At 56.8% G+C, this 27,245-nt stretch overlaps 9 protein-coding genes across 9 annotated transcripts; 3 read left to right on the top strand and 6 right to left on the bottom strand.

The window, feature by feature from the left end:
• Positions 1-537: 537 nt before the first annotated feature.
• On the top strand, positions 538-1,924 carry GGS23DRAFT_618989 (uncharacterized protein). The gene is made up of 2 exons (XM_051520979.1): positions 538-766; positions 829-1,924. The coding sequence occupies exons 1-2, from the start codon at positions 658-660 to the stop codon at positions 1,629-1,631; spliced, it is 912 nt and encodes a 303-aa protein (XP_051367180.1). The 5' UTR covers positions 538-657; the 3' UTR covers positions 1,632-1,924.
• Positions 1,925-2,164: 240 nt separating this feature from the next.
• Positions 2,165-3,317, bottom strand: GGS23DRAFT_445888 (uncharacterized protein). Its single transcript, XM_051513974.1, has 3 exons — positions 2,913-3,317; positions 2,591-2,779; positions 2,165-2,496 (listed from the first exon to the last, which is right to left on the bottom strand). Exons 1-3 carry the CDS (start codon positions 3,156-3,158, stop codon positions 2,464-2,466), a joined length of 468 nt encoding a protein of 155 aa, XP_051367179.1. The 5' UTR covers positions 3,159-3,317; the 3' UTR covers positions 2,165-2,463.
• Positions 3,318-4,190: 873 nt separating this feature from the next.
• GGS23DRAFT_618985 (catalase) lies at positions 4,191-6,772 on the bottom strand (the record flags this gene model as incomplete). Its single annotated transcript, XM_051520978.1, has 2 exons — positions 6,238-6,772; positions 4,191-6,185 (listed from the first exon to the last, which is right to left on the bottom strand). Exons 1-2 carry the CDS (start codon positions 6,466-6,468, stop codon positions 4,191-4,193), a joined length of 2,226 nt encoding a protein of 741 aa, XP_051367178.1. The 5' UTR covers positions 6,469-6,772.
• A 1,231-nt stretch (positions 6,773-8,003) lies between these two features.
• Positions 8,004-9,904, bottom strand: GGS23DRAFT_618983 (uncharacterized protein). Its single transcript, XM_051520977.1, has 5 exons — positions 9,492-9,904; positions 9,309-9,434; positions 9,212-9,256; positions 8,770-9,107; positions 8,004-8,670 (listed from the first exon to the last, which is right to left on the bottom strand). Exons 1-5 carry the CDS (start codon positions 9,840-9,842, stop codon positions 8,208-8,210), a joined length of 1,323 nt encoding a protein of 440 aa, XP_051367177.1. The 5' UTR covers positions 9,843-9,904; the 3' UTR covers positions 8,004-8,207.
• A 4,739-nt stretch (positions 9,905-14,643) lies between these two features.
• GGS23DRAFT_618979 (uncharacterized protein) lies at positions 14,644-16,449 on the bottom strand (the record flags this gene model as incomplete). The annotated part of the gene is made up of 4 exons (XM_051520976.1): positions 16,129-16,449; positions 15,856-16,072; positions 15,393-15,778; positions 14,644-15,336 (listed from the first exon to the last, which is right to left on the bottom strand). Exons 1-4 carry the CDS (start codon positions 16,399-16,401, stop codon positions 14,644-14,646), a joined length of 1,569 nt encoding a protein of 522 aa, XP_051367176.1. The 5' UTR covers positions 16,402-16,449.
• A 2,402-nt stretch (positions 16,450-18,851) lies between these two features.
• GGS23DRAFT_608198 (uncharacterized protein) lies at positions 18,852-20,113 on the bottom strand (the record flags this gene model as incomplete). Its single annotated transcript, XM_051520169.1, has 5 exons — positions 18,852-19,042; positions 19,132-19,448; positions 19,556-19,662; positions 19,839-19,997; positions 20,072-20,113. The coding sequence occupies 5 exons, from the start codon at positions 20,111-20,113 to the stop codon at positions 18,852-18,854; spliced, it is 816 nt and encodes a 271-aa protein (XP_051367175.1).
• A 2,407-nt stretch (positions 20,114-22,520) lies between these two features.
• GGS23DRAFT_601429 (S-adenosyl-L-methionine-dependent methyltransferase) lies at positions 22,521-23,753 on the top strand (the record flags this gene model as incomplete). Its single annotated transcript, XM_051519199.1, has 1 exon — positions 22,521-23,753. The coding sequence occupies one exon, from the start codon at positions 22,521-22,523 to the stop codon at positions 23,751-23,753; it is 1,233 nt and encodes a 410-aa protein (XP_051367174.1).
• A 244-nt stretch (positions 23,754-23,997) lies between these two features.
• Positions 23,998-25,361, bottom strand: GGS23DRAFT_445781 (uncharacterized protein). Its single transcript, XM_051513973.1, has 2 exons — positions 24,988-25,361; positions 23,998-24,898 (listed from the first exon to the last, which is right to left on the bottom strand). The coding sequence occupies exons 1-2, from the start codon at positions 25,103-25,105 to the stop codon at positions 24,549-24,551; spliced, it is 468 nt and encodes a 155-aa protein (XP_051367173.1). The 5' UTR covers positions 25,106-25,361; the 3' UTR covers positions 23,998-24,548.
• Positions 25,362-25,702: 341 nt separating this feature from the next.
• Positions 25,703-26,946, top strand: GGS23DRAFT_608195 (GroES-like protein; the record flags this gene model as incomplete). Its single annotated transcript, XM_051520168.1, has 3 exons — positions 25,703-26,073; positions 26,137-26,582; positions 26,759-26,946. 3 exons carry the CDS (start codon positions 25,703-25,705, stop codon positions 26,944-26,946), a joined length of 1,005 nt encoding a protein of 334 aa, XP_051367172.1.
• Between the last annotated feature and the right edge of the window lie 299 nt (positions 26,947-27,245).

Raw genomic sequence — 27,245 nt, 5'->3', positions numbered from 1 at the left:
ACATAGAAACACCTAGCTTGCTACCGCGCGTCTATCTAGTGTTGATATTGGTCTTGAGCATACATATGTAGGTAGGTACTACGCGAAACAATGAACGACTGCCTCAGTGCCGGGACTATTACCTACCGGCTATGTGCGTTTGACACGATTTTCCGATCGTGTTGGCGGCCGGGGAATTTTCGAAACGCAGCAACCTCAAACTCGCGGCTTGGCCTCCTCCCCCCCTGCCCTAGCGTGCGCGATGTCCATCTTGAACTAGACTCTGGCCGTCGAGTCAAGGGCCGAAACGTGGAGAAACCAAACGGTGTAATGCGATTGGCTATGTATTTGTTTTGGCCATCGTCTCGGAAATCTCGGACAATACTACGCAACAGGCCCCCGGCGGGGCGGTGTTGTTTGGGATCGCCGAATCGCTAGAGTAGACGAATCTGGAGGGATAGGCGAACCGAGGATGCTCGGACTCACCTCAATCGGGATCGAGTATATAGAGCTCGACAGAGACGGCATCGAGTGAATTCTTACCTGTGGTGTTGCCAGTGTCAAACGAGGTTCTTCGCGCTCATATCTTCACTTCTTTTCTTCTCTTGCCCAGGTGGCCTTTCATCGTCTAGTCCTTCCTAGTGTTTACACTGCGCTCATACCCACCTTAATACCAAAATGCGTGGCTCAATCGCTGCTGTCTCTGGCCTTCTCGCCACCGTCTCTGGCCACGGCCTCGTAACCTCTATCACCGGGGCGAATGGAGTCACAATGCCGGGTCTAAGCGGTAAGTGCAAACGTCCAACCACCGGGAGAGGAGAACGATCGCTGACGAAGGTGCACATCTAGTTGCCGACGGGACGCCCCGCGACTGCAGCAGCAACCGGTGCGGGTCCCAAGCCGACACGGCGATCATCAGGGACCGCGAGATCAGCGACGGGCGAGCCGGCCCTCTGGGGCGCACCCAGGGCAACGGGGTCATCGACGCCGCCACCATGATCCAGAACTTCATGGGCACGGCGCGGGCGCCGCAAAACAACGGCGCGGCGGACTCGGTCGGCGAGGAGGACAACATCTCGGCGAACTTCCTGAACGGGCGGGGCGGGGTCTTCGGGCGGGGTCTGGGCGACCTGCTGTCGGGGCTGATCGGCGGCGGGGGCAGCGGCGGGAGCCGGGGCAACAAGACGCAGACGGCGGCGGAGACGCGGGTGGCGGCGACGGCGGGCGCGGGCGCGTCGGCGGGGCTGCCGACGTGCGCGGACGACGGGTCGATCACGATGACGTTCCGGCAGATCAACCAGGACGGGGCGGGGCCGCTGGAGGCGGCGGTGGACGGCACGTCGGGCGGGACGGACGCGGCCGCGTTCCAGACGGCCGAGGTGACGCAGGACGTGCCGGGCGCGGTGCTCGGGCTCTCGCTCGCCACCAACACCGACTTCCCCCTGACCGTGCAGATGCCCGCCGGCATGACCTGCGACGGCAGCGTCGGCGGCGCCGACAACGTCTGCATCGTCCGCGTCCGCAACAGCGCCGTCGCCGGCCCCTTCGGCGGCTCCGCCGCCTTCACCCAGTCCCCCGCCGCCCGCAAGCGCGCCATCGCCTACCGCCTCAAGAAGCGCCACGACGCCCAGCAGAACCGCCGCCTGCGCTGAGGCCGCGGCACCATCGGCGATAGAGTGGTGGGCTGGAATGGGAGGGCGGGTAGCCCCAGACAGCGCGGAATGAGACGCCGGATAGATATAATTTAGGCATACTGACGGAATTTTTTTTTCTTTCCCTTGCGTCCTTCCCGCAGGGTTTGGATGGTGACGAGTGTCTAGACAAGTGTAGGCGTATAGAATCAGTAGGTGCGTCGCCAGCGCTGAAGATACTCCGAGTGCATAAGAAGACGGAGACGTCAGAAATTTCCGGTTTAGCGAGGTTAATACAGCTCATTTTTTCCAAGGCTCAGAGAAGACGGGCGTCAGAGACATATAGGTAGGTGCTGAGCCAACAATAGATTGGCACATATGTCGGCTACCTGTTAGTGAACGCGTCGAGGCCCCGATGTGCCCAGCCATCGTCAATGCTAGGTATTACCTAAGGCGGGTAAATGGTCTGCCTTCACCACCAGCCGACCCCAGCCGTGTCTTCTTCACGCTTACATAGACAGGCCTCTCTACTAATACTTCATACCTCGTGTTTGCCGCCAGCTTGCCCGCTTCCGCAATGCCACCGTTAACCAGGTCTCTAGAACTAGACCTAGGTACTCTATTCTGTTTCTTTGCTTTAGCTACGCCCATTCCCACGGCACGACGAGTCCAACTCAGACGGCAAGACGCGCCCGCGACACGTGTTCACCCAAGGTCTCATGAATCGATTCTGCGACAAGATGAAGCCTCTAATTCAGGTCATCGGAAAAGCGATGGCGTATATCTAGATACAGCATCCCCGATCCTTAGAATTTCTACCCCCCTGCGCAGTCCCTCGCACCCTTGTGCCGCCCTAATTCGCCGGGAACCTCTCTCCTTGGTCCCACTGCCGAGATACAGCATTTGACATCAGCACGCGTGTCCGCCAGAAGCTAAGGATAGAGGGGAGATAAAAAGAATAGGAGGGGCGCGCTACGTACGTGCTCGATGATGCAGCCGTCCTCCCAGCGGTACCGGTCCACGATCGTGCCGAACCCGCTCCGGTAGTTGAGCCACGACATGGGGCCCTCGAACTTGGTGGCCAGCACCGTGATCGACTGGCTGCCCCAGATCGGCCCCAGGATGTTGAGCGCGTTCTGCGCGCCGTTCTGCGCCAGCGGGTTGTGGTTCTGCATATTGCGCGGTCGTATTAGTGCCGTCTCTCTCTCTCTCTCTCCTCTTACTAATCCTCAGGGAGAGGGAGGGGAGAGCAAGGAAGTAGAGAGAGAGAGAGGAGGGGGAAGGGGGAAGGGCTCGACGCACGATGTACTCGGGCAAGATGTACTCAAAGGCCTTGTACACGTCCTTCTTGACGAGGAACAGGTCCGCGAACTCGTTGAACCGCTTCTCCGTCTCCTCGGCCGACGGCGCCGGCGTGATCCGCTCGCAGAACTTGGAGGTCCCCTGCCTCGCGATGAGAGCCGCGACTGCCGCCAGCGGGACCGGCACAGGCGCCGCGAGCGCCGCGAGGGGTGCCGAGGCCACGGCTAGTAGAGTGGTTACGCGCATGTTGGTTGCGGATTACCTTGGGCGCGACGCAGGTGGGTTGTTGACTGACTTTCGGATGAGAGAGGGGCGGCGAGAGGGGAGAAGCAGAGACGGTTCGATCGACTTCGCTACGGGAGTTCGAGGTGTCGGTTCCGGTTTATATATTACGCCTAACACATGGGCCTACGCCATCCACGATGCTGCTGCTGTTTCCGCCTACCTAGGATCTGGCGCCTTAGCCCCCGTATCGCCTTTATATTACTGCGGAGAGACCACGACACCATGTCTTCTCTCCGCAGCCGATAGCACATCTTGCTTACGGGCGCGTTGTCTGATATTCTGCCCATGCTTTCACCCTGCCTTTCCGCGCAATAACGACTGAAGGCATTGTTTCGATCAACCGACAGGCTGCTAAGAAACATCTCCGGATTAACCGGTGCCGGCTATATTCTTGCTAATTGCCATTCCCATAGCGAGATCCCTTCTGGTTCCATACACCACTCCACCTGTGGGGATCCTCCCTTCTGGTCTGGAATTGGTCAGCGGAATGGCCGTCCCGTTTCGAAGCGTTTCTGGCATTTCTTATTTATTACGAGGCGCAAATCCAACCTAGCTGCCTTTACCAGTGCAGCCTGTACGCCGCCGCCAAGCAATCACCACTCACAGATTTCTGGGCACGCAGCGTCCGTGGTACGGCCAGCACGGCAGCTGGCTTCGAAAGCCCGACCGACGAAGGGCGGATTAAAATGCAGGCGATTGCAGAATCACATCTTCCGGAGAAATAGGGGCAGAGGGTCTGTGTACTCCACGTCACATGAGAGCCGCTCCGGTTCCCCTCCATCTGAAATGGCTCCTCGTGTCCGGGTCGGACCCCCGCACGCAGCCAACTAACACAACGGCCATTATCCGCAGTCTCGCCTTCTACTTGGGATTGAGAGAGTGTGAATTACTTTCCCGGAATCTGGAACTCGTCGCTATCGCTCAAGAGTGTCCACGAATGACTCCCATCTCTAGATCCCTGCCACGCGTACTACCACCTGCTGATCACCATGATCAATATGCGACCCGCGCGTTGAGCCCCGCCAGTTCCCTATCGAAATTTCTGTGCTGCGAAATCTGGTACCAGAACTTGTCCAAGAACCCCGTCCCCTCCTTAACGATGTCTACGGCTTCCCTTAGCCTGTCAGGGGCTGCCTTGCTCATCGTTACTACTCCGTAGGATTCGACTGGCCTGCTATCTGTCGAGACCCGAATCTCGGGTATCGGGAATGCTAATTGGAACAGTTGGACCGCCTCCCCGGTGCCACCGATAGGCTTAAGGTGGCCGAACGCTTCACGAAGCCAGTGCAGCGCCCGCCCGCTCTCGGACAAGGTCTCGATCGACTCCGCACCGCCGGGGACAAATACGGCATCGAACAACGTGGATCGCATCCCCTCGAGATGATGATCGGGCTTTACGCCGCTCCCCGGGTTTTGGGACGAATTAGCGGCGAATATTTCCGACCTGCGCGTACCAATCGTAAACGGGAGCCCGCTGGATGTCTGAATTGCCGCTTTAATGGCGGCGTAGACCGCTCCATCGAATCCGTCAGCTATAAGTATAGCGATGCGTCTGCTCTTGATAGTTGGCTCGTCGGGTCGGAACTCGACTTGGCTGAGCTTAGTGGCCCTCCTGCCGTGATTTTCCCTCGTCTCCTTGTCAGGTTTGGTGCCTCCAACCATCTCGGCCACCGTCTGGGCCAGTCCCAGATCAATCTCTGCCAATCGTTGCGACATGCGCTCGTATACGATAGGGTCATCGCAGTGATCTAATTCGAACGAGAAAGCGGCCGCAACATGTTGCCTCTCGTGTTTTGAGAGGCTGTTATAGAACAGTTGGGCCTGGTTGTAGTGTTCTCTGAACTTGGTGCTCTTGGTTCGCGCCTTGACCCCTCGCACGGGGAAATTGGGCTCCGGATACGCGCCTTCGGATGCCTGGGCAGGTGGTCGTAATTCGTATCTATTCGGCCAGTAGTTGACCGTTCCTCTGCTGATCGTGTGTCGACCCTGTCCATCGCGGTTGAAATTCATAACAGGACAGACAGGCTTGTTAATGGGAAGCTCCTGCCAATTGATCCCAAGTCGAGAGAGTTGCGTGTCGAAGTAGCTAAAGCTGCGTCCCTGGAGAAGAGGATCGTCCGAGTGGGCAATCCCTGGAACCATGTGGGATGTGCAGAATGCCACCTGCTCGGTCTGGGTGAAATACTCGTCGACGTTTCTATTGAGTTCGAGCTCGCCGATATATCGAACCGGGACGAGATCCTCAGGCCACAGCTTTGTCGCGTCGAGGATGTCGAAGTCGAAATCGTGCTCTTTGGACTCGGGAATCAACTGGACGCCGAACTTCCACTTCGGATATGCCCCGTTCTCAATCGCCTCGTACAAGTCCTTGCGGTGGAAATCGGGATCCTGGCCAGCTATCTTCAACGCCTCGTCCCAGACCAGCGAGTGCACACCCAACTCGGGCGTGAAGTGGAACTTGACGAAGTGGCGCTCGCCCTTCTTGTTCACCAGCACGAACGTATTGACGCCGAAGCCCTGCATCATGCGGTAGGAGCGGGGGATGGCACGGTCCGACATTGCCCACATATACATGTGGGTGGCCTCCGTGTGCATGAAGACGAAATCCCAGAAATTGTTGTGCGCAGTCTGCCCTTGCGGCACCTCGTTGTGGGGCTCCGGCTTTACGGCGTGGACGAAATCGGGGAACTTTATGGCATCCTGGATGAAGAAGACGGGGATATTATTTCCGACGATATCCCAGTTGCCCTCCTGCGTGTAAAACTTGACGGCGAATCCACGTACGTCGCGAACGGTATCAGCGCTGCCGCGGGAGCCCTGGACGGTGGAGAAGCGAACGAAGACGGGTGTCTCGCGGGAGGTATCGGTGAGAACGCCGGCGCTGGTTACGTCCTCGATGCTCTGGAATAGCCGGAAGTTGCCGAACGCGCCGGCTCCTCGAGCGTGGACAACCCGCTCGGGAATGCGCTCATGGTCAAATCGATGAATCTGAACGAGTTAGTAGCTATTCCGGATGGGCGGTTTTGCTGCCTCGACGAACCCTCTCGCGAGAGAATGAATCCTCCAGCAGTGCCGGGCCTGTCTTGTCCTGGTCGACTGCGCGCAGCCACTCGTCCACGTTGCCCTCCTTAACGCCGAAGTCGGAGGTGATCCTATCCTTTGGCGACACATCCTGGGTGACGGCGTCGAGGTCGGCGACCTTGCGGTTCTTCTCGCCAACAACCATGTTCTTCACCCTCTGTGCTGTGTCGGAGACGATATGTGACGACATGAGAACTTGTTCGACTGGGTGCTTTGAGGTAAGATAGTCGGAGATTCAAGAATTGGAGATGGGAAGTCCCGGCGAGGCGAGCCCAGCCCGATTCTTATACTGAACAGGATGTCCATTACTCCTCGGGTCCAACACAGCAGGTCACCACGTGCTCGCCCTTGCGGCTCGCGCGTGGCGGATTGTGTTCGTTGACGTCAAGGAAGGAGGGGAACGACGACAACAAGTGGGCTGGGATCGGGTATTGCAGCTGTTCCCTGGAGGATAGAGAGATTCGATACGACGATCAGCCATGTAGACTTCCAGGTTGAGCATGGAATGGCGAGTTGTCTTTAGTGCCACCGAAGTGCTGACGTAACAGAGCGTAACTGTCCTCGTCGTCCCTTGTCGTCATTTGCCTGTCATCCTGAACTGCCACTTACATAGGAAGTTGGTACACAGGCAATGTATCGTCTGACAGGCGGCGTGGTCATCTCGTTCGCGTGTACAAATATTCTAATATAAGAGGTACCTGGGCAGGTATATGTTTTGCATCCAGTATGAGTACCCCTTACTACAGGAGGTATCTGTATCTGCTTTATATTAGGTACCTAGAGGTGGTGGTAAGTAAGGCAGCTCCTAAGGGAATCCATAGGTACCTCTCTAGGTGTCCGTGCTAGAGGTGGGTACCTGTAGTATTAGCAGGCATCCCCACCCAAACCGGTCCGTACCGTGAGGTACCTGTGGGTACCTGCAGGCCCCAATGACAGGGGTACCGGCAGCAGCCAATCATAACGCGAATATCTGACCATATCGAGCAAGTCCCTTCGATTATCGCCAAGACGGGATGGTCAATGGGGCTCGATCTCAGATCTACCCGCTGACATGGAGGCACTCCGCCTATGTTAGATACTTACTGATCAATCGTATGAAAACATACGTCTCTTGCGAGGGATGCCCGTGGCGTGTAGATGAGGCACGGCCAGTTGATGGTCTTCTATTATTGTTTGTGCCCTCCACGGCTCACAGAGACCAAGCGATACGCAACCCCCCCCCCCCACACACACACGCAGAATCACATGCAGCTTGCCGAGAGCCAACAACTATTGGCACAGGATTATATCTATTTTCTTTATTATTCGATGCTTCTTCTACTGAGGCCTAGTCCAAGTCGTAGTATGTAAGATCTTATTTGGGCTACAAGCAAACATGGTCTATGGCATGTAAACTGACCTGTCGACCGCGACACCGAGCAGCTGCGCGACGGGGTGCTGGTCCTAATTTACACAAATGCCACAAACCGCCACAAGATCGCGTACAGTACCTCCGATCCACGCCGGACTCGGGATAGCCTCGCCCGGCGTATAACAACAAGGGGTATCCGGTAGCAATCACATAACAATCACATAAGTTCCCGCGCCGTCTACCCTAGCGCCAAAACTCCCGATCCCTGCGCCGCCACCTTTTCCTCCGCCCTCCTCCGGCCCTCGAGACCCCGGGGAGGCAAAACGAGTGTGTTCCCAGAAGTTATCCCTCCATCCCGACCCTAGGTGATAATGACCGTGTGTAGCAACGTAAATCCCACATGAAAAGCAATAATGAGGAGTGAAGAAGGAAACGAAGAAACAGCAACAGCAGAATAGTAGGGACGGTCGGGAAACCGTAACATCGTACTATCGTGAGATCGTTAGATCGTCAGATCGTCACGGAGCGGCTAGTCAGAGCCACAGGGGCCCGCCCCATGCCCGGTTCGTGCACCCGAGTCAGAGCGTCCCGTTCATGCCGGCGCCGAAGTCCAAGTTAAAGTCGACGTTGCCGAATTCCCAGTTTCCGACCACCGTCTGGAACATCGAGTCGTCGGTAAAGTCAAAGGTTTCCGTGAAGACGGCGTCCCGGACGAGGCACGCGGCCTGCTCCGTCGTGGGGCCAGCGGCCGCCAGCCCCGCGGGCTCCGGGGCGAAGGTGAGCGGCGGGTACGGATCGACGAAGGGCTGGTCGGGGTCCAGGCCGTTGGTGAAGAGCGACATAGGCCCGGTGATCGGCGCTGGCAAGTTGTCAAAACCGGGCTCTGCGCTAGCGAGGTAGTCAAAACCAGGCTCCGCGTTCGTGAGGTGCTGGCTCTGTGGGGTATCGAGGGGAATGGGGGCAATCGGCAGGGAAGACAAGGGCTGGTTCATTCCCATGGGCGGGGAGATCGTGTCGGGGAGGGGTTGGGGGACGCGGGGGCTAGCCAATTGCGTGGGTGAGCTTGGTTGGTCTGCAGACGAGACTTTAATATTCGTATCGCTGATAGAGTTACCTGAGAAATCCTAATTCTCCGAGAACTCATGGCTCGGCTCTCGACTAACCGTCGCGTTGGCAGTTGCGTCAGGGACAGCGACAGCGGGAGAGCTGTCGCTGGCGCTGGTGGTGGTTTCTCGGCGGGTCGGGGGTGTCACGCGACCGCGTCGGTTACTGGTAGTAGTGCGGTTACGAGGCTGCACTTTCGAGAGCGTGTTATCGAGTGCCTTCGACCGCTTCTTCGCTCGGCCGTAGACTTGGCCGCTGGAATCAACGAGCTCGCCATCGTTGTTTTCGTGGATATCGTCGCGCGCCGCGACGTGCATGCCGATCGCCTTCTGCATGTCCCTCTTATTGTTGAGGTTTCTGTTAGTGGCCTTGAGCTGCGAGATAGTTAGTTTCATCTCCTGGTAACGCCGTGTGGCATCATCCACAATGGGTGACTTGCCTTAAGCTCATGTTTGGGCCGCCACGCGAGCCGATGAACAAACTGTTCGTTGCTGAATAAGGATGCGACAAGGTCCTTCGAAGACTATACAACAGTTAGCAAGGCTATTTATGAATGGTAGCATCTCAAAACCTACACGAAGGGCCTCAATGGTGGAGTTAAACCGGGCCTGAAAGTTGTCGTAATGGTCGTAGGCCCGATCCCGACAATTGGAGTATTGAGGAATTAAGCAATGGCCACGCTGGGCCTCACAAATTGACTCCTGAAGAAAAGCAACGGTTAGTTCGGAGTCATCAGCTAAGTCTTAGGGAATACTTACCAGGAGCTTCCAGAGGATTAGCTCGTTCTCGAGATCGGTATAGTAACCGTTCTGTAGTCTCTTGACACTTTGGCCGTGTGCCGGCTCGTATATCTGCCCGAAGTCGTGGCAGGCATCAAACAGGGCCCGGACCAGATTCCGCTTCTCGCCAAAGGTGGTCGGCATACCGATTGCCCTCGTAGTGTCTTTGTTATGGAGGCTGAGATACTCCCGCATGATGACCTCGAAGTCACCCGGGCGTTTTATGAAGCCCTGGAATTCGCCAACGGCGGACTCCATCATCGCTACCACATCTTCGTGGGACACTCGAGGGGGTTGCTCACTGGGGGGAGGGTGAGCGTGCGGGTCCATCGTGACGTATTCGCCGACATGCGGGTCGGTGGGATAGGAGTTGAATGAAGCTATGGGCTGAGGGAAACTGGTGGGAAATTTTTGGGTCATATCGGGTACAGAGTCCGATATGTAAATACTACAACTCAGAGGTAGTAAATTTCGGCCGGTGATGTCAGGCCGAAGACCTGTAGGTGTATGGAGTTAGCCTGTAGTTCCCCTTTGGCTGGTGATAGTAGCAGTTCCTAGATCTTCTGGAGATGTAAGAGGTACTAAGTTGTGGTTGATGAATTGTGATGGGAAGGTGAACTGGTATGGTAGGTAAATTGCGGTTGGGATAGTAGGGATAGTAGGGATAGTAGGGATAGTAGGGATAGTAGGGATAGTAGGGATAGTAGGGATAGTAGGGAGTGTTCTGGGGGAAGGATGGGGAGGAATTGGGGAGAAGGATTAGGAGGTAGTCCATAAATTTATATTTGGGTAGATGGAAATCTGCCCTATTTTTGGGGCCTCCACAATGGGCCGGCTTGGACGGGGCAACGACGGAACGACTACTCGATTATTCACAATGGGGACTGTTCTCTTACCGTGCGGCCCCTCCTGTGGGTGCGTGGCCAACTGATGTAGCCAACTAACGTAGTCACCTCGCGAGGCGAACTCGGTTGCCAGGCCGCCATAACGCTTCCTTAGGGCACACACTGGTCTCCAGGGTGATGTGGAGAATAGGTATGGCTACCATATCTCTCATTCTTTTTTGGGGGGTGCGTATATATACGATCTCGTTCGGTTCGCGCAACGGAGTTAAGAAATTTCATACTCGAATCGCAGGAAAGGTGCCCCTGCCTCCCCATGTCTCCCCATGACGGCTATGGTGACTACGTCTTGGCGGGCCGTGGATCCTCGGGTTTGCACGCATTCACACTCTCCTTTACTACCCTGCTATTAGCGTTATCCACAGGTCCTTATTAGCAGAATGGCAACTTGCCAACAGCGAAGCCCACTCGCTCAGTTTGGCGCGACGCCATTCACCTACGTGCTTGCGGGCGACTCGAGGCTTTCGAATTGATCCCCTACCCGGGCCTGTGACTTGGTAGGCAAGTGTGTGTAACAACGAGGCACGTGCGTTATCGAGCCAGCCTGATGATTCAATGGCCAGTTAAACAGTCGCCACGTGACTAGTCAAGTAGCTTAATTCAACCACCGTCAGACCCACCCACACCCAAGTTGCCTATCAAGTTGCCTATTGTTAGCACGTTGCCCACTAAAGTGCCCTGCCAGGGGCCAAATTTTGCCTCCCCGCCTAGGCACCTTAGCGGGCTAGTGCAGCGATGCCCCTCCCTCGCCCCCCCCCGCAACGCGACAACAATGCAGCCGGTGCCTGAGACGCGACGGCATCGTATGCGCGTGCAGTATTCGCCACAGAACGTGCCGCGTTGAACCCATCGCTGACACGAGACCCCTCTAATAAGGGACATGCCGACGCGAACCTCTTCAACTACCGTGGCGACGACACCGTCTGGAAATTAGAATCGTCCATTCCCGCCGCCAAACTTCCATAGCTTGCGCGCGGAGCCCGCCTGGTGCTGAAACAGCGTATACGGGTAGACCGCGGGAAGACCATGAGCCGCAGCATCAATTTTGGGCGATGAAACACTTAGACGGCGAGAGGACAACAGACAACATGGGCCCGACGCGAGGTCTGGAAAGCCGCATTCTTCCTGTCATAATGCCCACCTACAGACATTGTGATTTAGGGAGTTTTGGGGGGGCTTTGTGGGAAGGGAGAGAGGGACGGGAGGGACGGGATGATGTCCTGTTGAGAAATTTATATGTTGGCTTCAGCGGCTACGGAAGAAAAGTCGAGCCGTGATTCATTATGGGGGAAGGTGTTTGGTCGCGGAATCGGGTGATCGAAGGACCGAATACAAATGTCAATTGGGTCAAGGAACCCATCCTCCCTTCGGTACAGGTACCCACAGGTAGTCTGGCTAACCATTGCTGGTTAAGGAGGTCCTGCAGATCCCTTGAACTTCCTACGGGGCTGTCCTGGAGCTCATATATGGCATCCCCGCCGCGCCACGCTCGTTGAGCGCAAGGAGTCCGTCATCCGAGTGGCCGTTGAGATGGTATTCAAAAAAAAGAAAAGGGCCAAAGAAGAGGGGTCTGCGTGGTATCTCGAACCCACCCGCCATTGAAAGGCGTCAGAAGTAAAATACCAAAAGCAATGGGCGTGGGCTGTTTGATCATATAACCCCTCTGGTACCTCAGATGCGTTTTGGTGGTTGCTATCGTGACCCAAGCGAAGGCGGGTACACCACAAATGGCTGCTTGCTCGTATTGATGTGTTTGGTAGGTACCGGGAGGACCAGCATGGGACTTCTTGATCGGTATCGAGACAGAGAGGTGACCTACTCGTGGTATCCCCCCCTTTCAGACGTTAGTGCTACGTGCGCCCTATTTGCACCGATTGGATATACTTTGACGTGCCCAGCAATGGGTTGCGGCGGTCATTACGATAACGGAAAAGGGGAACATTAGATGAAGAAGCACTCGGAGGAACTAGTACCCGCGCATTGTCCGCAATGGTACATCTTGTTGAAATAGTCAGGTAGCCCCCAGACAATATGGGTAGGCTCTAGGTGGCCGCAACAAGGAACGATGCCCCGTGGATCGGAAAACCTCACTTGGCGAAAGCTCGCTACAGGGTCAAGATTGAATCAGGAGAGTGCCACTGAGATATACGTCGCGTGACGGGGTTCCTCACTGGTCGTCGCCTTGAGTTGAGGTAGTCAAGCTGGGTCCAGGTCAGTCAAAACTATTGTGGCCCCCCTCGAGGTCGTGTCGGACCGTTGCTGGGTCCCTCCAGTCGCCGTTGGGCGATGTTTAGACGTAATGGAAACGACTCTCGATGCTAGACGGACCCGAGGACTTCTAATGATACTCCAACCGCCCCCTCCCGATGTGGTCCCTACCGGGCCACCCACACAGGTCATGCCGTCTCCGCCCCGAGGATGCTCCACAGGATGGATGAGAAACATCGACGGCCCCAAAAAGGTATCGAGGGAATGTCTAACTATGCAGGATAGGAAGTAGGGGGCTTGTAACTTTCCCACAAACGCCTCATAACAACAGCAACTGGTCAGGAATCTGTTGGACGCCGCGCACGACTGCAGCTACACGATTGAATCTCCAGACTCTGGGAGCGCTTGGCGGATACGTGACCGCGATTTCGCCGACGTTAAATAGGAACTGGTTATTTTGCCTCTTCTGGTAGGTTTGAAGTGGGCTGGAAACGACACTGAATTAATGCCGAGTATCTAGATTCCCATCCGCGACGCCCAAAAGGGGAACTGCCAGTCATCCAGCTACTCGAGTCCGAACGGATCACCGTACAGCAAATTCGACTCCTTCGGTGCGCGATTCCAAGCCGTGCCTGAGGTGCTTAAATTTCTGTGACCATTTGACACGCCCGTGGCTCCCAACTCGGGTCATTATCGGGAGTTACTGGTCTGTCCCCTCTGTCTGTATGGTAGGAGGGTTATATCGGCTTCGCTGCCGGGTTCATCAGTTGGCGTAGAGGTGGTGGGCATGGATTCGTCTATATCCATGTTTAGTCCTTGGCGACTCTACATCTCTATTTACACGACAGCTTGCTTTATCTGACGTTGACCGACATTGAGAAAAGAGATACTGGTGAAAGAGACGGATGCGCAAAGGTGGATGTATGACAATATATACATATAGGATTTTACGTGTCGAGCTGTTAAAGGATCATAACATTCCAGGTATCAGACAAGACCGGCATCAATAGGATTGGTTTCTCAAGTTGAGAATGATTTAGAGAGAATCTGATCTGTTGCGTTGACCATGAATATATATTAGCCGTGGTTGTGGAGGTAGTTGATAAAAATGGCCGTCCAGGCAGGACTGGGGAAGTATGGCTTTTTATACCGTTATTTATATCCTTAGTACCCCAACACTGAACCAGGTCGAAGGTCCGGGAAGAAGGATCGCGTTATTGAGCTTGTTTGCGAGAATATGGTGATAGCATACAGTGGTGTGTGTTCTATACATACCGCAATCAGAGAGCTTGGCCATATAATTGGCTTCCTCTGACCCTGAGGTCATACAAAAACACCCTGATAATCGCAACAAATAAATATACAATACCCTTTAGCAATCATAGTTGTTGAGTTCTTGGTTTGTGTGTAAATGTGTTCTGATTCTGCCCTAGCATGTGTCAATCATAATGAAATCTGTGTGTTTGCAGGATCCAAGGGTGTAGTGGGAATTTCAACGGCAGACTGTATTAATAGTCATGGTTTCATACAAATATTCGAAATCTCAAAAACAAAATCACTCAGATCACCAAAAATCCTATATATATCTTGAACGCGAATGTGCTCTTCCGACCGGTGGCATTCGCGGCTGCGTCTTTAAACTCTGGAACACGTCTTCGTACAGAAGTGTGTATTGTCAACACACTGATGCATTGGGAATTACGTGGCTGCGTTAATAGAAATTATTAATAACATCTACTGCTGTAGCGCTTACAGTGGGAGTAGATCCGTCACCAAGTGCATCTCGGAGCTTGTATTATATGTTATCATGCGTTGAAAACTGCAAAAAGTGTATTGGTATGTTGTACAATGTAATATCTATGAGCTAGTTATACAGTATGTCTATAGGCTTTGAAGCGCGTATCTATAAGCTCTATGGTATGCCAATCTCTCTATAAAGGGGTCAGAAAGAGTGAAAAGGGATCAGGTCGAAAAGCCGCCGAATCGCCCGCCCGGATTATAATCGCTCGTCGCTCGAGCCCTTAGTAACCCTGTGCTGTCGTGCCGAGCACCGAGTTGTAGTGGTTGAAGAATCCGTGGGGGTCGTACTTCCCCTTGAGCTTGCGAAGACGCTCCAGACGCCAGGGCTCGTAGCCGTACATGGACTCGAGCGGCTCGTCGCCGTGGGCGTAGTTCATGTACACGTACTGCTTGGGGTATCCCGAGCTCTTGGTGATCTTGTCGCGCCATTCCTTGCCCCAAGCGTCGACGGCGGGGCCGACGCTGTCGTCGACGAAGATGCCCTGGAGCAGGAGAAGGACGTTGGCTTGGTTGCGGTTGCCGTAGGACGTGTCCGCATCCTTCGCCGCCTTGACGGCCTCCTGCGAAAATACCTCGTACAGTACGGTCGAGCTGGATGCCGCGGGGTTCTTCCTGATGAAGTTCTTGTAGGCGTTGTAGACTTGCCGGGTCTGGGGTACGTCTATCTGCTTCAGGTTCGCGGTGTAAACGTTGACCTTGAGGTTCTCGACATCGACATCGCCGGTGTTGTCTCCAGAGCAAGCCACGTCGATGAAGCCGCCGACAGCAACATCCGAGAGCTCGTCCCACCGAGCCACAGTTGCGTTGTAATGCGTGCGCTGAATGCCGGCCTTCTTCGAGGTAGCAAAGCGAGAGGCGAGTTGGTCTCCCTTGGCGCGGTCACCGAAGTAAACTAAGCCGAGGTAGAGCTGGGGCTAATTATACAGTCAGCTATGCGTTAGCGATTAGAGAGGGGTTTACAAGTACTTACAGTGTTGGTGGTCGCGTTAGTGAACATGACAAAGTCCATACCAAGGTCTGCGGGCTGGTTCGGGATGAGTTCGTTGATGACGCGGACGACGCCCTCGAGAGAGTCGTCGGTGAAGGACATGTCGACATTGTAAATGTTGCCTCCGTTGGTCTGCGGCCAAGTCTTCAACGTAAACTCAAGCAGGATACCGAAGTTCTGGCCGGATCCCCGCATGGCCCAGAACAGATCCGAGTTCTCGGTGGCGGACGCGGTGACGATGGTGCCGTCCCAGAGAGCTACGCGCATGCTGACGATTTCGTCGATGACCAGACCATACTTGCCCTGAAGCCATCCGTGACCACCGCCGACGGTGGTACCTCCGACACCGACGCAAGCAGTCGAGAGAGCTGTGTATGTACGTATTAGCAAACCAATCTCACTTGACAGGAGGCCAAATAGGGGGAGGGGGAGATATAGTACTAACCCAACTCCCTGCCAGCCGCGTAGGCAGCTACCCAGACGTCACGGAAGTGAGCACCACCACCAACGGTAATGGTCTCGTCGGCATCGTTCACGGTAACATTGTTGAAGTTCACGAGGTTGATGGCGACACCGTCCTCGACACTAGAAAGGGTGACGGTACTACCGTGGCCGCCTGACGTGGCCAGGAACGAGATGTTGCGATCCGTAATGTATCTCAACTACGCGTAACGTGTAAGCTCTTGTGAGTCTATAAGAATCCTCGGGGCCAACTTACAGCCGTGGTGACGTCCTGTTCGGTGGCGGGGAGGAACGCGACACCGAAATCCGGAGGGGCCCAGCGACTCCAACGGTGGGTGTCGGCCGCCCAGCTAGGGTCGTCGGGATATACGATCGAGGCCTCGGGAGAGGTCGAGAAGTTCAAGGTGGGAGATGACGCCCTCTCCAGAAGCTGCACGAGGCCTTCACCACTGCTGGTTTGGAAGGTGGGCACGGCGGCGGCAGCCCAGGCGAAGGCGGCCCAGACGTTGAGGGTGTTTCGGGACAGCATTGTAACAGTGGCACGAACGAGACTGTTGTGTATTGTAACGGAGAATAGAACAAGAAGCTGGATGTCCGTGGTATCGAGGGAAAGAGGTCCATTCTGTGCCGGCAGATCGTTCGCTTTATACCTACGACAGAGCCCCCTCCGGTTCCCCTTATCTCGTTACAGCCCCCGCGATCCTCTGGCAAGATGAGGCAGACGGGCTACCTCAGCAACTGATAAGAGTAATAATAGTGGCAGGATTCCATCACATGGTTATCGACTCGATCATTAAGATCGTTACGCAGAGGATAAATGAGATTTGTCTCATTGAAGGTGGGTTCGCCTATGACTAACCCCTATCATCGCATAGACTCAACCCCTGGCTTGGCAGGCGACCGAGCATAGCCATACTACCGAAGCAGTAACTGTCATGATTACAGCTGAGGACGAGGCTGGTGCTAGGGCTTATCCCGTTATTTTTAGGCGCTCTGGCGTTGACTCCAGTACCTGCGTCAGCGGCCATCCACCCCCCTGCCTGGATCCATCCGTACCTACGCCCGTCTATACGTGCATCTACGCTCCCGTCGATAGATGCTACTCACATTACATACACGTATGCAGATTGCAGCTGAAGATGAGGCTCACCTTGTCGCTTAACTGCCACGTTTTTTCCCCTTCCTTAATTCCTTTCCTTCACAACGGTACCCTGCTCTCGATGTTGTGGGGGAAACTCCATGCTCTGTTGCACCTAGGTATATCTACACTACAGTTTGTCCTAAGTCTGCTGCTGCTAATGCCTACCCTGCCGGTTAGGATTGCCGAAGAACTACGATAAAATCCCGGGATTCCTTTTACGAGACATGGAGTTTGCGGCACGGGTCCGAGGGATACATAGACCTCGACAAGACTCCTCAGCCGTAGACGAGAGAAAAGAGAGCATTTCGTGAGCGTTCAAGGTGGATTAGCTACCTTACGTACCTATACGGACCCTGGTCGAGCGCCAATTCCTGCCACGTGCGAGATGCACGAAGCTGACCTATGAGTGATGCCTTGTCGACGGGGCTTACCACTTGGATGGGTCATGAGACCCGTTTGGATCTCAGCAAAAGTGCGGGTCTCCCAAGGTGATGGTATCGTGATCGCATCTGGACTAGGACGCGCGCACCTCCCCCCCCCCCCTTGTGAGAGCTTGGCTCTGCCTCTCCTACGCGTACTCCGTGGGAATATGCTGACATGATGCTCTCCGGCGCTGTCCAGCCGATGTCCCCCACCCTCGAGGGCGACTGAGTCCAGGTTCCACGCCCTCGGGTGCTGCGGCAGAACGAGTCAACTGCGTGCCACTGTCGAGCGAACCTAGGTGGGTGGGCCCGACCCCTGTCAGCATCTAGAGCACACGGAGATCTCACCCCCTGTCCGGACTCTAGCGAGGCAGCAGCGTCCAACCCCTAAAACGGCATACCGTCATCCTCAAAACGAACACCAAGTCAACACGGGGGTTCCGCGGTAACTCGCGCCAGCTGGGGCGAGACAGAGGGGGTGCCCGGACGCGAATCACCAGGACGCAGAGAGGCGCTGGGGGCAGCATATTGTCAAGATGGCGATCGACGCCGAGCCGCACCGAGTTGGTAAGGGCGGCTAGACGCAGAGGAGTCGGGCTGGATAGGTGACTGTCCACCCAGGATAGGGATCGGCCAGGATGGAGCGTGGCGGGATAGGCGAAGCACAGGGTCAGGCTCGGCGAGGTGTATCTCGTCTCGCGCGTGCCGCTTCCTCCTCCCTCGCTCAGTCGTTGTCGCGAGGGCGACGGGTGACCATCTAAGCTCGCCTCGATGTCTCCGGCCAGCTCCTCGCCCCCGCTCTAGGCGCTGGGAGGGTCCGTCTGCGTCGTAGCAGGGCGCGTCGCTGGAGAGACCTTGATCGGAAAGTCTTGCTCGCTACGAGCATGTGCTCGATGTGGCGGCATGCGTCACAGTCGCCGGAAAGACGTCACTCCGGCTCTCGATGGGTAGCGCATACGCGGGCGCTGCGAGCGGCAGTGCCACCGTTCCGGACTTCGCTCAGAACCTGGTCGGACAAGACGTCGAGCTGAGGATCTCGGTGCCATCAGCAAGAATCCACCCCTCCTTATCATGACAATGTGTCTAATATTAGGATCCCGTGAACTTCTGCTCGAAGCAACACTAGGGCCCTACAGAGACGCTGACTCTACGCATGGCGGAGAGCGCCTCAGGTGGGTGGCGCCGGGATAGTCCGCGCGGCATTGTTCCCTCTTGGGACTGCCGGTTTCACTTTCAGTGGGATTGTGTCTCGTGCAGTTATTTATTTGTACATACATACGGGGACGAAGCTATCTAGTCCATTGCTGGCCACACAATCTCTCCCAGCGCATAATACCATCTACAGTTTGGCGTCCCTTCTCCGCAAGCCACGGAGCCATTATTATGCATCTCATATATATGTACGTAGAATATCCCTCACAGCCACTGTTTATTTTTAAAGTGAGACAGAAACCGGCCGCCGTCTCCGTCCTTGATGCTCGAGCTGTGCACTACCCACAGGACGGCCTTAATAGCCACCTCCGGAGTATCTGGCCTCTTGAAGTTGGGCGCGTACTTGCTGAATTTGACCAACATTTTTCGAAATGTTTCTCGCTCCTTCGGGCTGGCTGCAGACGGGAGACAAATATGATTAGCCACATATTTCGAGGGAGATCCTGAGGGGGGGAGGGAAGAAGGTGTGGGATGGGAACCGTACGGTCCTGGAAGTGGCCGACCTCGACTAAGCCTGGGCAGACGCTGAGGAAAAGCACGCCGTCCTTCTTGTATTGCGCGTTGAACTTGGCCGTGATCATGTTCATGGCGGCCTTGCTCGTGGCGTAGAGCGCGGTCGTTTCGAGATCGTATTCGTTGGTCCAGTCGATGTCGGCCAAGCCGCTGGTGATAACCACGACCTTCTTGGCGTCGCCCTTGAGGATCAGCGGCATGAACAAGTTGTACAGGTGGATGTTGGCGAGCACGTTGGTCTCCATCAGCTGGCGGAACTCTTCCGACAGCTCCTGAGGCTTCTGCCCCCTACCCGGACCGCCCCCCGCTCCCGCGGCCCAGTTAGCCACCGAATCCTACGAGCCCGGACATACGGGCGGGCGAAATAGATGAAAGAGAGACGGGCTGCAGCTCACAAGACACCGATGCCATCGTAAGTATCAAAGGACGTGACGTATGCCGCATTGGCGAAGAGATAGTCGAGGCTGCCGCCCGTAATCTCTGCAGTTTCAGAGGCCGCTCTCTGCCACGGGATTTGATGTTAGAAGTTGACAGCTGCCTCGACGGGATCCCGTTCAAGAAAAAGCGCGGGGGGGGGGGGGGGATGGAGGGGGGATGAGGGAGGAGTAAGCTGGCGTTCTCGCTCTTTCTCCTCCTCACAGCCTCTCTTTCTTTTTCAGTCTCTTATTATTCTCTCACCTTCAACTGGTCGTAGTTGGTCAGGTCGGCCTCCAGGATCTTGATATTTGATCGTCCGCGCAGCTCGGAGGCCACCCGCGCGTCGGTCGGCGGTTTGTTCCGGACGATACCCACGACGGTATTTTTCGGGTCGCTGGAGAGCTGGTTTAGGAACTCCCACTATAGCGGTCAACCCAACATGACGGTCAGCCGGATATGCAACGACACGCAGCAGTGACTTCATTGCAACCTACGCCCAGGCCCTTCGAAACGCCGGTGACAACGTACGAGGGCATTATTCACGCGTGGTGACGGGTGGTCTGGTTTCCTGTTACGGATTGGCTCGACGGAGGCAAGGCTGGAACAGGAGGGGATCAAGATTAAATGAAATAATCCGTCGACGGTCGCACGCTCACGTAGGTATCTAGTAGGGCATCCGTGCGCCCCTATATGCCAGGTCAGAACACAGCTTCCTTAAGTCCGGGCAGGGGAATGGCCCGGATTGGTAAGTTGGAACAGTAATATCGATGAAAAGCTGGGTTTAACGCCGGCGCCCGCGTAGCGACCCCCTCGGAATAGGGGCGTACGGGCATTCCGAGCTGGGTATTCCCCTGGGTCGCGTGTACAACGACGCCTGCTGGGATCTGAGCAGCTTTTCCTTGCCCGCTGGGAACCCCTCGCGCTTTCGGGGCCTAGCAAACGGGGGAGGACGAGGGGACGGACGGGAGGGTGGAAGGGAGGATGGGAGGGAGGGCGTCTCCAGCTCTGGACATCGTAATATTACCTATGGCATGACGGCGTTGCCATCCCTGGTGCACAAGCCGGATTCAGATTGTACCGTATTTGTACCTAGCTGTAGACCAGCCGGTAGGGCTGCTGCACGATCCCCTTCTAGGCCTGGCTTGGCCGGGGACTACCCAGACTAGCGCGCTAGGCCACCAGCCAAGCCGGGACGGTGCAGGGGACCGATGTACCCTGGTAGGTACCGGGCACCACAAGTACCCAGCCTAAGGCAGCCCAACACACCCAAAGCGCTGCGGCTTGTTCTGGAATCATAAGCTGTACGATAAGCATCAGCGACGTGCCCTCGGACGAATTCGCCCGCCTGCACCATAATCACGCTGACGGTCTGGCTATTGTAGCAGCCCACGGCTACGTAGTATGTCTCGTCGGCAGATCCAATCAACTCCCCAGCACATAATCCGAACAGGCATCTCTCGACCTTGGCGCTCCAGCGGCTTACCCCCCATTCCGTACAGCGCCCGTTTGGGATCAGGTCCCGGCGCCATAACCTTGCATGGGACAACTGGCTCGATCCCGCGAACGCAGTCGATGCCGCCCACCTGGAAGCTGACGCTTATCGGTGCCCGCGTCTTGCGCTCTGCTTGCGCTTATCTACACCGGTGCCGAGCCAACACTACGCAGATGAAGGGGCCCGTGAGTGCGCTGATCTTGCAAGTGGGTGGTCGCCACGGGACAGCGCCAGTGAGCGGGCGGAGCGCGAGCACCGAGCCGGAAAACTGGAGGGAGGCACGCACACGCTAATACGCAGCAGGTTGGTATCGCGGTGGTAGGCAGACAGACAGCCAACTCCCAGCGCGGGATCCTGGACTGCCCAGGCTGCACACGGGTGTATATTAGCGCGACCTCGCCCTATTCGGCTTCCAGCATGATGGGATTTGCATACACGGTTAGACACACATGCGAGAGGTGACGCTGCGAGGGAATCTGGGTGGTGGATTTAACGCCTTTGAGCGGCGCGAGGGAGAAAAAAAGCCAGCGATCGTTTCATGTCGCGGCACAGCGCCGTCCCAGGGGCGCGAGCCTACCTAACTTACCTACCTCTAGGTACCTCCTAGCCTGGAAATAGTGCACCGCTTCCGTGACCATGGATGTCTGCTTGGCGGAACAGGGCACCGGGATACAAGCGACTGCCCACATATACCCGAGAGATACCCGGGAGCTACTTGGCGTGGTGCCGGGGGGGTACCTGCGGCAGGCGGGCCACGGGCCGTCGCCTGTTCCCAAGCGATGTAACGACGGTGGCGGCGTCGGATTTAGCGTTGTACCCGTCGGGTATACCCCGGGCACCCACACCCCCCCCCGGAGGTTTTGACCCTGGCAATCCTTACTGCCGCCGCCGCCGCTGCTGCTGTAATCGTACCCGACAGCCGGTTTGGCGGTTTGTTACCTCGAGATGCCCTCCGCCCCCTCGCTGTCGCACTCGGGCATATGTGTGTCTGATAGCCACTGGGCTGCTTCACCGGCCCTGACGGCCTTCCCCAAGGGACTTGTAGGGATTGTGGGAATCACGGCGACGTTTTCTCTGGATAGGGGATGCGTGTGCGAATCTCCCGAAACGGTGTCTGCGACGTCACGCACGCGTGTGATCGGGAGAGAACTGGCAGATTAATTCTTAGTATAGCGATTAATGGAACGGGGGAGCAGCGTGGGATGGGTTTTGGCGATCGCTGAGAGTTCATATGTAAACCTCGAAGGGGACGTTGAAAAGGGGCCCCCTATCGAGATCTTCTACCTGATAGGAAGCAATCGATCGATGCGCTGCTGCGAATTGTATAGTGACGTGCTCTGAAAATCGCGCCCGCTCGTGCTCGATACTTACTCGTAGCCGTTGCTCGTACGACGGAAGAATTCGCCCAAAATATACACCCAAGAAAACGAGGGCTGCTCTCGGTTGACGCCATGACGGACGCCCGCGCTAGGGATGACATCCTCGAGCTGGCCACGAGGGCCAAACAGGCCGTGCACAGCCCCAGCAGCTTCATGACCGAGCTGCTCGTGCAACAGCAGCAGTACGCCTGTCTGAACTGGCTGTGCCGCTTCGACGTGCTCAGGCGCATCCCGCTGCCGCCCTCGTCGGTGTCGTACCGCGATCTAGCGCGGGCGTGCGACGTGCCAGAGGACAGCCTGCGCGCGGCGACGCGGATGGTCATGACGACGGGCTTCCTGCGCGAGACGGCCTCGGGCGAGGCGGCGCACAACGCGCTGTCGGCCGCGTTCGTCGAGAACGCCGACCTGATGACGTGGATGCTGCACATGGTCAACCACACGGTGCCGTTCATGAACGGCTTCGCCGCCGCCACCGAGAAGTTCGGCGACTCGCTCCAGACCAACGAGACCGCCTTTAACGTCGCCTTCGACACCGACCTCGCCTACTTCCCCTACCTCAAGTCCCGCCCCGACCTCGAGCGCGAGTTCGACGCCTACATGCAGAGCCAGTCCAAGGTCCACGGCGGCGCCCGCGTCGAGCACCTGCTCGACGGCTTCGACTGGGCCGCGCTTCCCGAGGACGCGCTGGTCGTCGACGTCGGCGGCGGCAGCGGCAGCACCTCGCTCGCGGTCGCGCGGGAGTTCGAGGGGCTGCGCTTCGTCGTGCAAGACCAGGCGACGCCGATCGAGGGGGCGCGGCGGCGCAAGGCCGCGGCCGCGGCGGAGGACCCGGCGTGGCAGCGGATCGAGCTGCAGGAGCACGACTTCTTCGGACCGCAGCCGGTGGCGGGCGCGGCGGTGTACCTGCTGCGGATGATCATCCACGACTGGCCGGACGCGAAGGCGGCGCAGATCCTGGGGCAGCTGGCGCGCGCGATGAGCCCGGCGAGCCGCCTCCTGATCATGGACATGGTGATCCCGGCGCCGGGGTCGGGGCCGATCCTGGCCGAGGCGGCGCTGCGCGAGAAGGACCTCTGCATGCGCCAGGTCTTCAACGCGAAGGAGCGCGAGACGGGCGACTGGCATAGCCTGGTCGCCCAGGTCGACCCCCCGCTGCGAATTCGCGCCATTAAGAGGCCCGACGGCTGTCAGCACTCAGTCATCGAGGTGGCGCTGGCGCGCGACGGTCACGCGGGCGCGACGAATGGCGTGAACAAGCTGAACGGGACGAACGGGACGAACGGGACGAATGGCGCGAGTCACTAGGGGGAGCCTGTGGGCGTACAGATCAGCTTCGCCCCCCCCCCCTTTTTTAAGACAATCTATGTATTTAGACGAAGCCACGTCGAAGAAGCGAGACGGAGTTAATGCTAGATTGGTCTCCCGATTCCCCGTCTCCTTTTTGTCGCCTGTCGGCGGCGCCTCGGCCTAAGCCTATCGTGGCAATGGAGTCGCGATGACGGGCTTAAACCAATATTTCCCATCGGCCCCGTCTTTTCCCACTCCGCACCTAGACATTGCCCTCGTGAATACACCGTGTCACAACCAGCGACAAGACTAGAGATGGTGGTTTCTCCGTGGTCACCCGACTAGAAGAGGCGCGAGGCGCCTATGGCAAGGGTTGAGTGGAATAGGTGAAAAGGCAAAAAAGGGCGGTGTTTTGCGAAACTCCGTGTGCAACCAACAGAGACCAAGTATGTAGCAAATAGAGTGACAGCAAAAACACCGATACTTTTGGCCTTGATATAAGATGGGGGTAACGCTCTTTGTGCGCGCGAGAGAGGACTTCTGCCTTGTCCAACGTCGCGGGAGGAGGCCTCTCACTTCCCTCTTCCCTATGAACTATCCCCCGCCCGAAATCGTAATCACTACAAAAACATGTGGCCTTTTCACATATGAGTTCGGAAAAAATAAACCGTAAAAGTGATCGGACGGACAAGTTTCAGTGTGCTAGTAACCATGCGCCTAGCAGTATCTGGTTCTAGGCTGGGATAACATAGGCGTGTGTAATGATACAGAAAGAGAGACCCTTCCAAAGGCCCAAACGCCGCGAAGCACCGTCTAGTAGTACACGATGTCTTCGCTGTTGGCCCCCGCGTCCTTCCACCGGTTCAGCGCCCTCTTGACGTTGTCGGCCGCCTTCTCGGCGTAGCCGGGCCCGGGGTTCTCCGGCGGGATGACAGACGGGTCGCCGGCGATCCAGGCGACGGGCGTGCCCGACCCGCGGAACAGGCGGTTGAGCTCCTTGACGTCCTCGGGCGCGAAGGCCCGCCCGAAGATGACCGCCCGCGGCGGCTTGCTGTAGTCGTGGCTGCCGACGACGTTCCCGCTGGGCGCCTTGGGCCCGCGGCCGGCGATGAGGTCGCCCAGGTTCTCCTTCGCGTACTCGTACGAGTTGACGAAGTGGATGACTGCCGCGCCGGAGTCTTGGTTAGCGCTGCTGCTGCTGCTGCTACCTACTTGTGCTGGGGGGGGGGGGGGTGGCTTCGAGCACGCGAACCTTCGATCTCGGGCTTGATCATCGGCGTCACCTTCTCGCCGACCTCGAGAGTCTTGCCGCACAAGACGACGGGGACGGGAGCGGTTAAGTCCGCGGCATTAACTGCGCCGCTTGCCATGGTGGGCGGTCTGGGTGTCGTCTAGTAAGTATCTTGATGGGGACTTATTTTATTTTTTTTTTTCCTTTCCGGTCGCGGTGATCGTCGTTGCGTCTTCGCCCTTAGCATCTACACCGCAAGCAAGGCTCGTTACGTTTATAAGGCTGTGATGTGCTACGGGAGAGGATTCGCTTGCCGCCGCTGGCCGACGTGCTGTTGGGATTAGAAATCAGACTGTCAGATTTTCATATTCATGGCACGACGGGGTGCGCTCCCGTCATACGAGCACCTGGCGTGTGGCACTACAAACCAATAACGGCGATAGGTTAAATCCGCCCCCGAGCTTTGTCCCCGAGTACGGTTCCCGAGAGGAGAGCAGTACCTCCACCTCGAACAAAGGGATGGATGTCGTCTACATCACCAATTAGACCCCCCATATCGAGTTAAATTCTTTCTGATGCTCTGCCCATGTTCAATCTGCTCACGAGTTTCATGACGCGTACACGCCTGTTGTGTCCAGGCCTCTCCGTATTTTCTAAATACCTGACCAGATCTGCGTCCTGCGCTCCCCCGCATTGGTATTCCCATTCCTCTCGGCCTCTAGAACCAAGCGCGACCATGTCTATCCAGCAGTATCAGGCGATCAAGCAGGGCGGGCCCTTCAAACTCGTCACGGCCACGGCCCCCAAACCCGGCCCTCACGAGGTCACCATTCGACCTAAGGCCCTGTCGCTCAACGCTATCGACTGGAAGAATTTCCGGTTCGGCGCTACTGTCCCAGGATGGCCTACCGTTCTCGGCATTGAGGGCTCTGGCGTAGTAGAGTCAGTCGGAGACGGCGTCACGTCCTTCAAGCCCGGTGACGAGGTCATGAACTGGATCCAGAGAACTCAGTACAATGGCACATTCCAGGAGGTCTACACCGCCCGGGACGTCGTCGTCGCTAAGAAGCCGGCAAACCTGAGCTTCGAAGAGGCCGCCTCCCTCCCGTGAGTAGGAACACCCTCTGTTAAGATACGCACGAGTGGCTGAACCGTCCCGTGGTCGCGTAGGATTGCTTTTCTCACCGCGGCCGCTGGTGTTGCTGTCGGGCTGAAGGTGCCCCTGCCCGGCCTCCCTGGCACCGAGGCCATCAACCCCGCGCCGAAGTCGATCCTGGTTATCGGCGGTAGCTCGGGCGTAGGTTCAGGCGCCATCCAGCTCTTGCGACTAGCGCTGCCGTCTGCCACCATCATCACGACCAGCTCGGTCGCTCACCACGCCCACCTCAAGTCCCTGGGCGCCAACACCTGCCTCGAGCGAGCTGCCCAGGAAGATTCGGCCGCATTGAAGGCCGCAGCCCCCGGCGGCGCAGGAGTAGACGCCATCCTCGACGCAGTGGGGGCCGCTGCCGACTCGCCGGCTATCTATGACGCGTTCAAGAGCGATGGTCCGAAGCTATACGCCTTGGTACTTACGCGTCCGGGCGTGCAGCTCCCCGACGGCCTCCAATCAACTTGTAAGTGATTCTTTAAGTTGTCCCGTGTGTCGGACTTGTTACATAGTGGGGGGTTGTTTTCTTGTCTCGCGAGGGCCCGTACTCCACGATATTTCCTCCCGTATGGGACGGACCCCTGAATGATGATCATCACGTCTACTGCTGGGTGACTCCGTTCCTAACCCTTGATTTTGCAGTGGTCGGTGGCCAGAACATCATCGACAAGAACCCGGCTGCCATGGAATACCTCACCAAACTCCTAGCAGAGGGGAAGTACAAGCTCCCCCTCAAGGTCGAGGTGGTCGGCAAGGGCTTCGAGGCTATCGAGAAGGGCCTAGACAGGATCCCGCAGAACAGCGGCAAGAAACTGGTAATTAGCCTGTAAGGGGTATGCGAGTTGCACATTCTATGCCACCAGACTGCGTAGGAGGAGTCGGTAGCCGATGAGTAGAGATGAAGCAATCAAGCAAAATAGATTACCGGTTACACCTCGTGTGCTTGTTCGTGAGCCAAGGAGTGCCACCGAGCGGAGCAAAATCGTACTGAATTCCGAGCTGGCTCCCTTTCTGTCTCTGATGTGGCCGATCTGCGAGGGATGATGCCTGGATACGGATTGTTTTTCGCGAGCGGCAAGGGAGATGATGCCCAGTGTGATGTTACGATCTGGACCACTTCTTATAGTAT

This window comes from Durotheca rogersii (assembly GCF_024521655.1).
Source record: "Durotheca rogersii strain YMJ 92031201 chromosome Unknown GGS23scaffold_56, whole genome shotgun sequence".
Lineage (NCBI taxonomy): Eukaryota > Fungi > Ascomycota > Sordariomycetes > Xylariales > Xylariaceae > Durotheca > Durotheca rogersii.
The sequence above is the reverse complement of the archived record's forward strand: the minus strand, read 5'-3'. Positions and strand labels throughout refer to the sequence as shown.

Excerpts from the sequence above, each read along its gene's own strand:
- GGS23DRAFT_618989 (XM_051520979.1), top strand. The coding sequence starts at position 658 with ATGCGTGGCTCAATCGCTGCTGTCTCTGGCCTTCTCGCCACCGTCTCT. Across the intron at positions 767-828 it reads CACAATGCCGGGTCTAAGCG|TTGCCGACGGGACGCCCCGC; the intron begins GTAAGTGCAAAC and ends GTGCACATCTAG.
- GGS23DRAFT_445888 (XM_051513974.1), bottom strand. The coding sequence starts at position 3,158 with ATGCGCGTAACCACTCTACTAGCCGTGGCCTCGGCACCCCTCGCGGCG. Across the intron at positions 2,780-2,912 it reads ACATCTTGCCCGAGTACATC|AACCACAACCCGCTGGCGCA; the intron begins GTGCGTCGAGCC and ends CGCAATATGCAG. Across the intron at positions 2,497-2,590 it reads ACGGCTGCATCATCGAGCAC|TGGGACCAAGGAGAGAGGTT; the intron begins GTACGTAGCGCG and ends GTATCTCGGCAG.
- GGS23DRAFT_618983 (XM_051520977.1), bottom strand. The coding sequence starts at position 9,842 with ATGGACCCGCACGCTCACCCTCCCCCCAGTGAGCAACCCCCTCGAGTG. Across the intron at positions 9,435-9,491 it reads TAATCCTCTGGAAGCTCCTG|GAGTCAATTTGTGAGGCCCA; the intron begins GTAAGTATTCCC and ends GCTTTTCTTCAG. Across the intron at positions 8,671-8,769 it reads AGTCGAGAGCCGAGCCATGA|CCCCCGCGTCCCCCAACCCC; the intron begins GTTCTCGGAGAA and ends GCAATTGGCTAG.
- GGS23DRAFT_445781 (XM_051513973.1), bottom strand. The coding sequence starts at position 25,105 with ATGGCAAGCGGCGCAGTTAATGCCGCGGACTTAACCGCTCCCGTCCCC. Across the intron at positions 24,899-24,987 it reads GATCAAGCCCGAGATCGAAG|TCATCCACTTCGTCAACTCG; the intron begins GTTCGCGTGCTC and ends CCGGCGCGGCAG.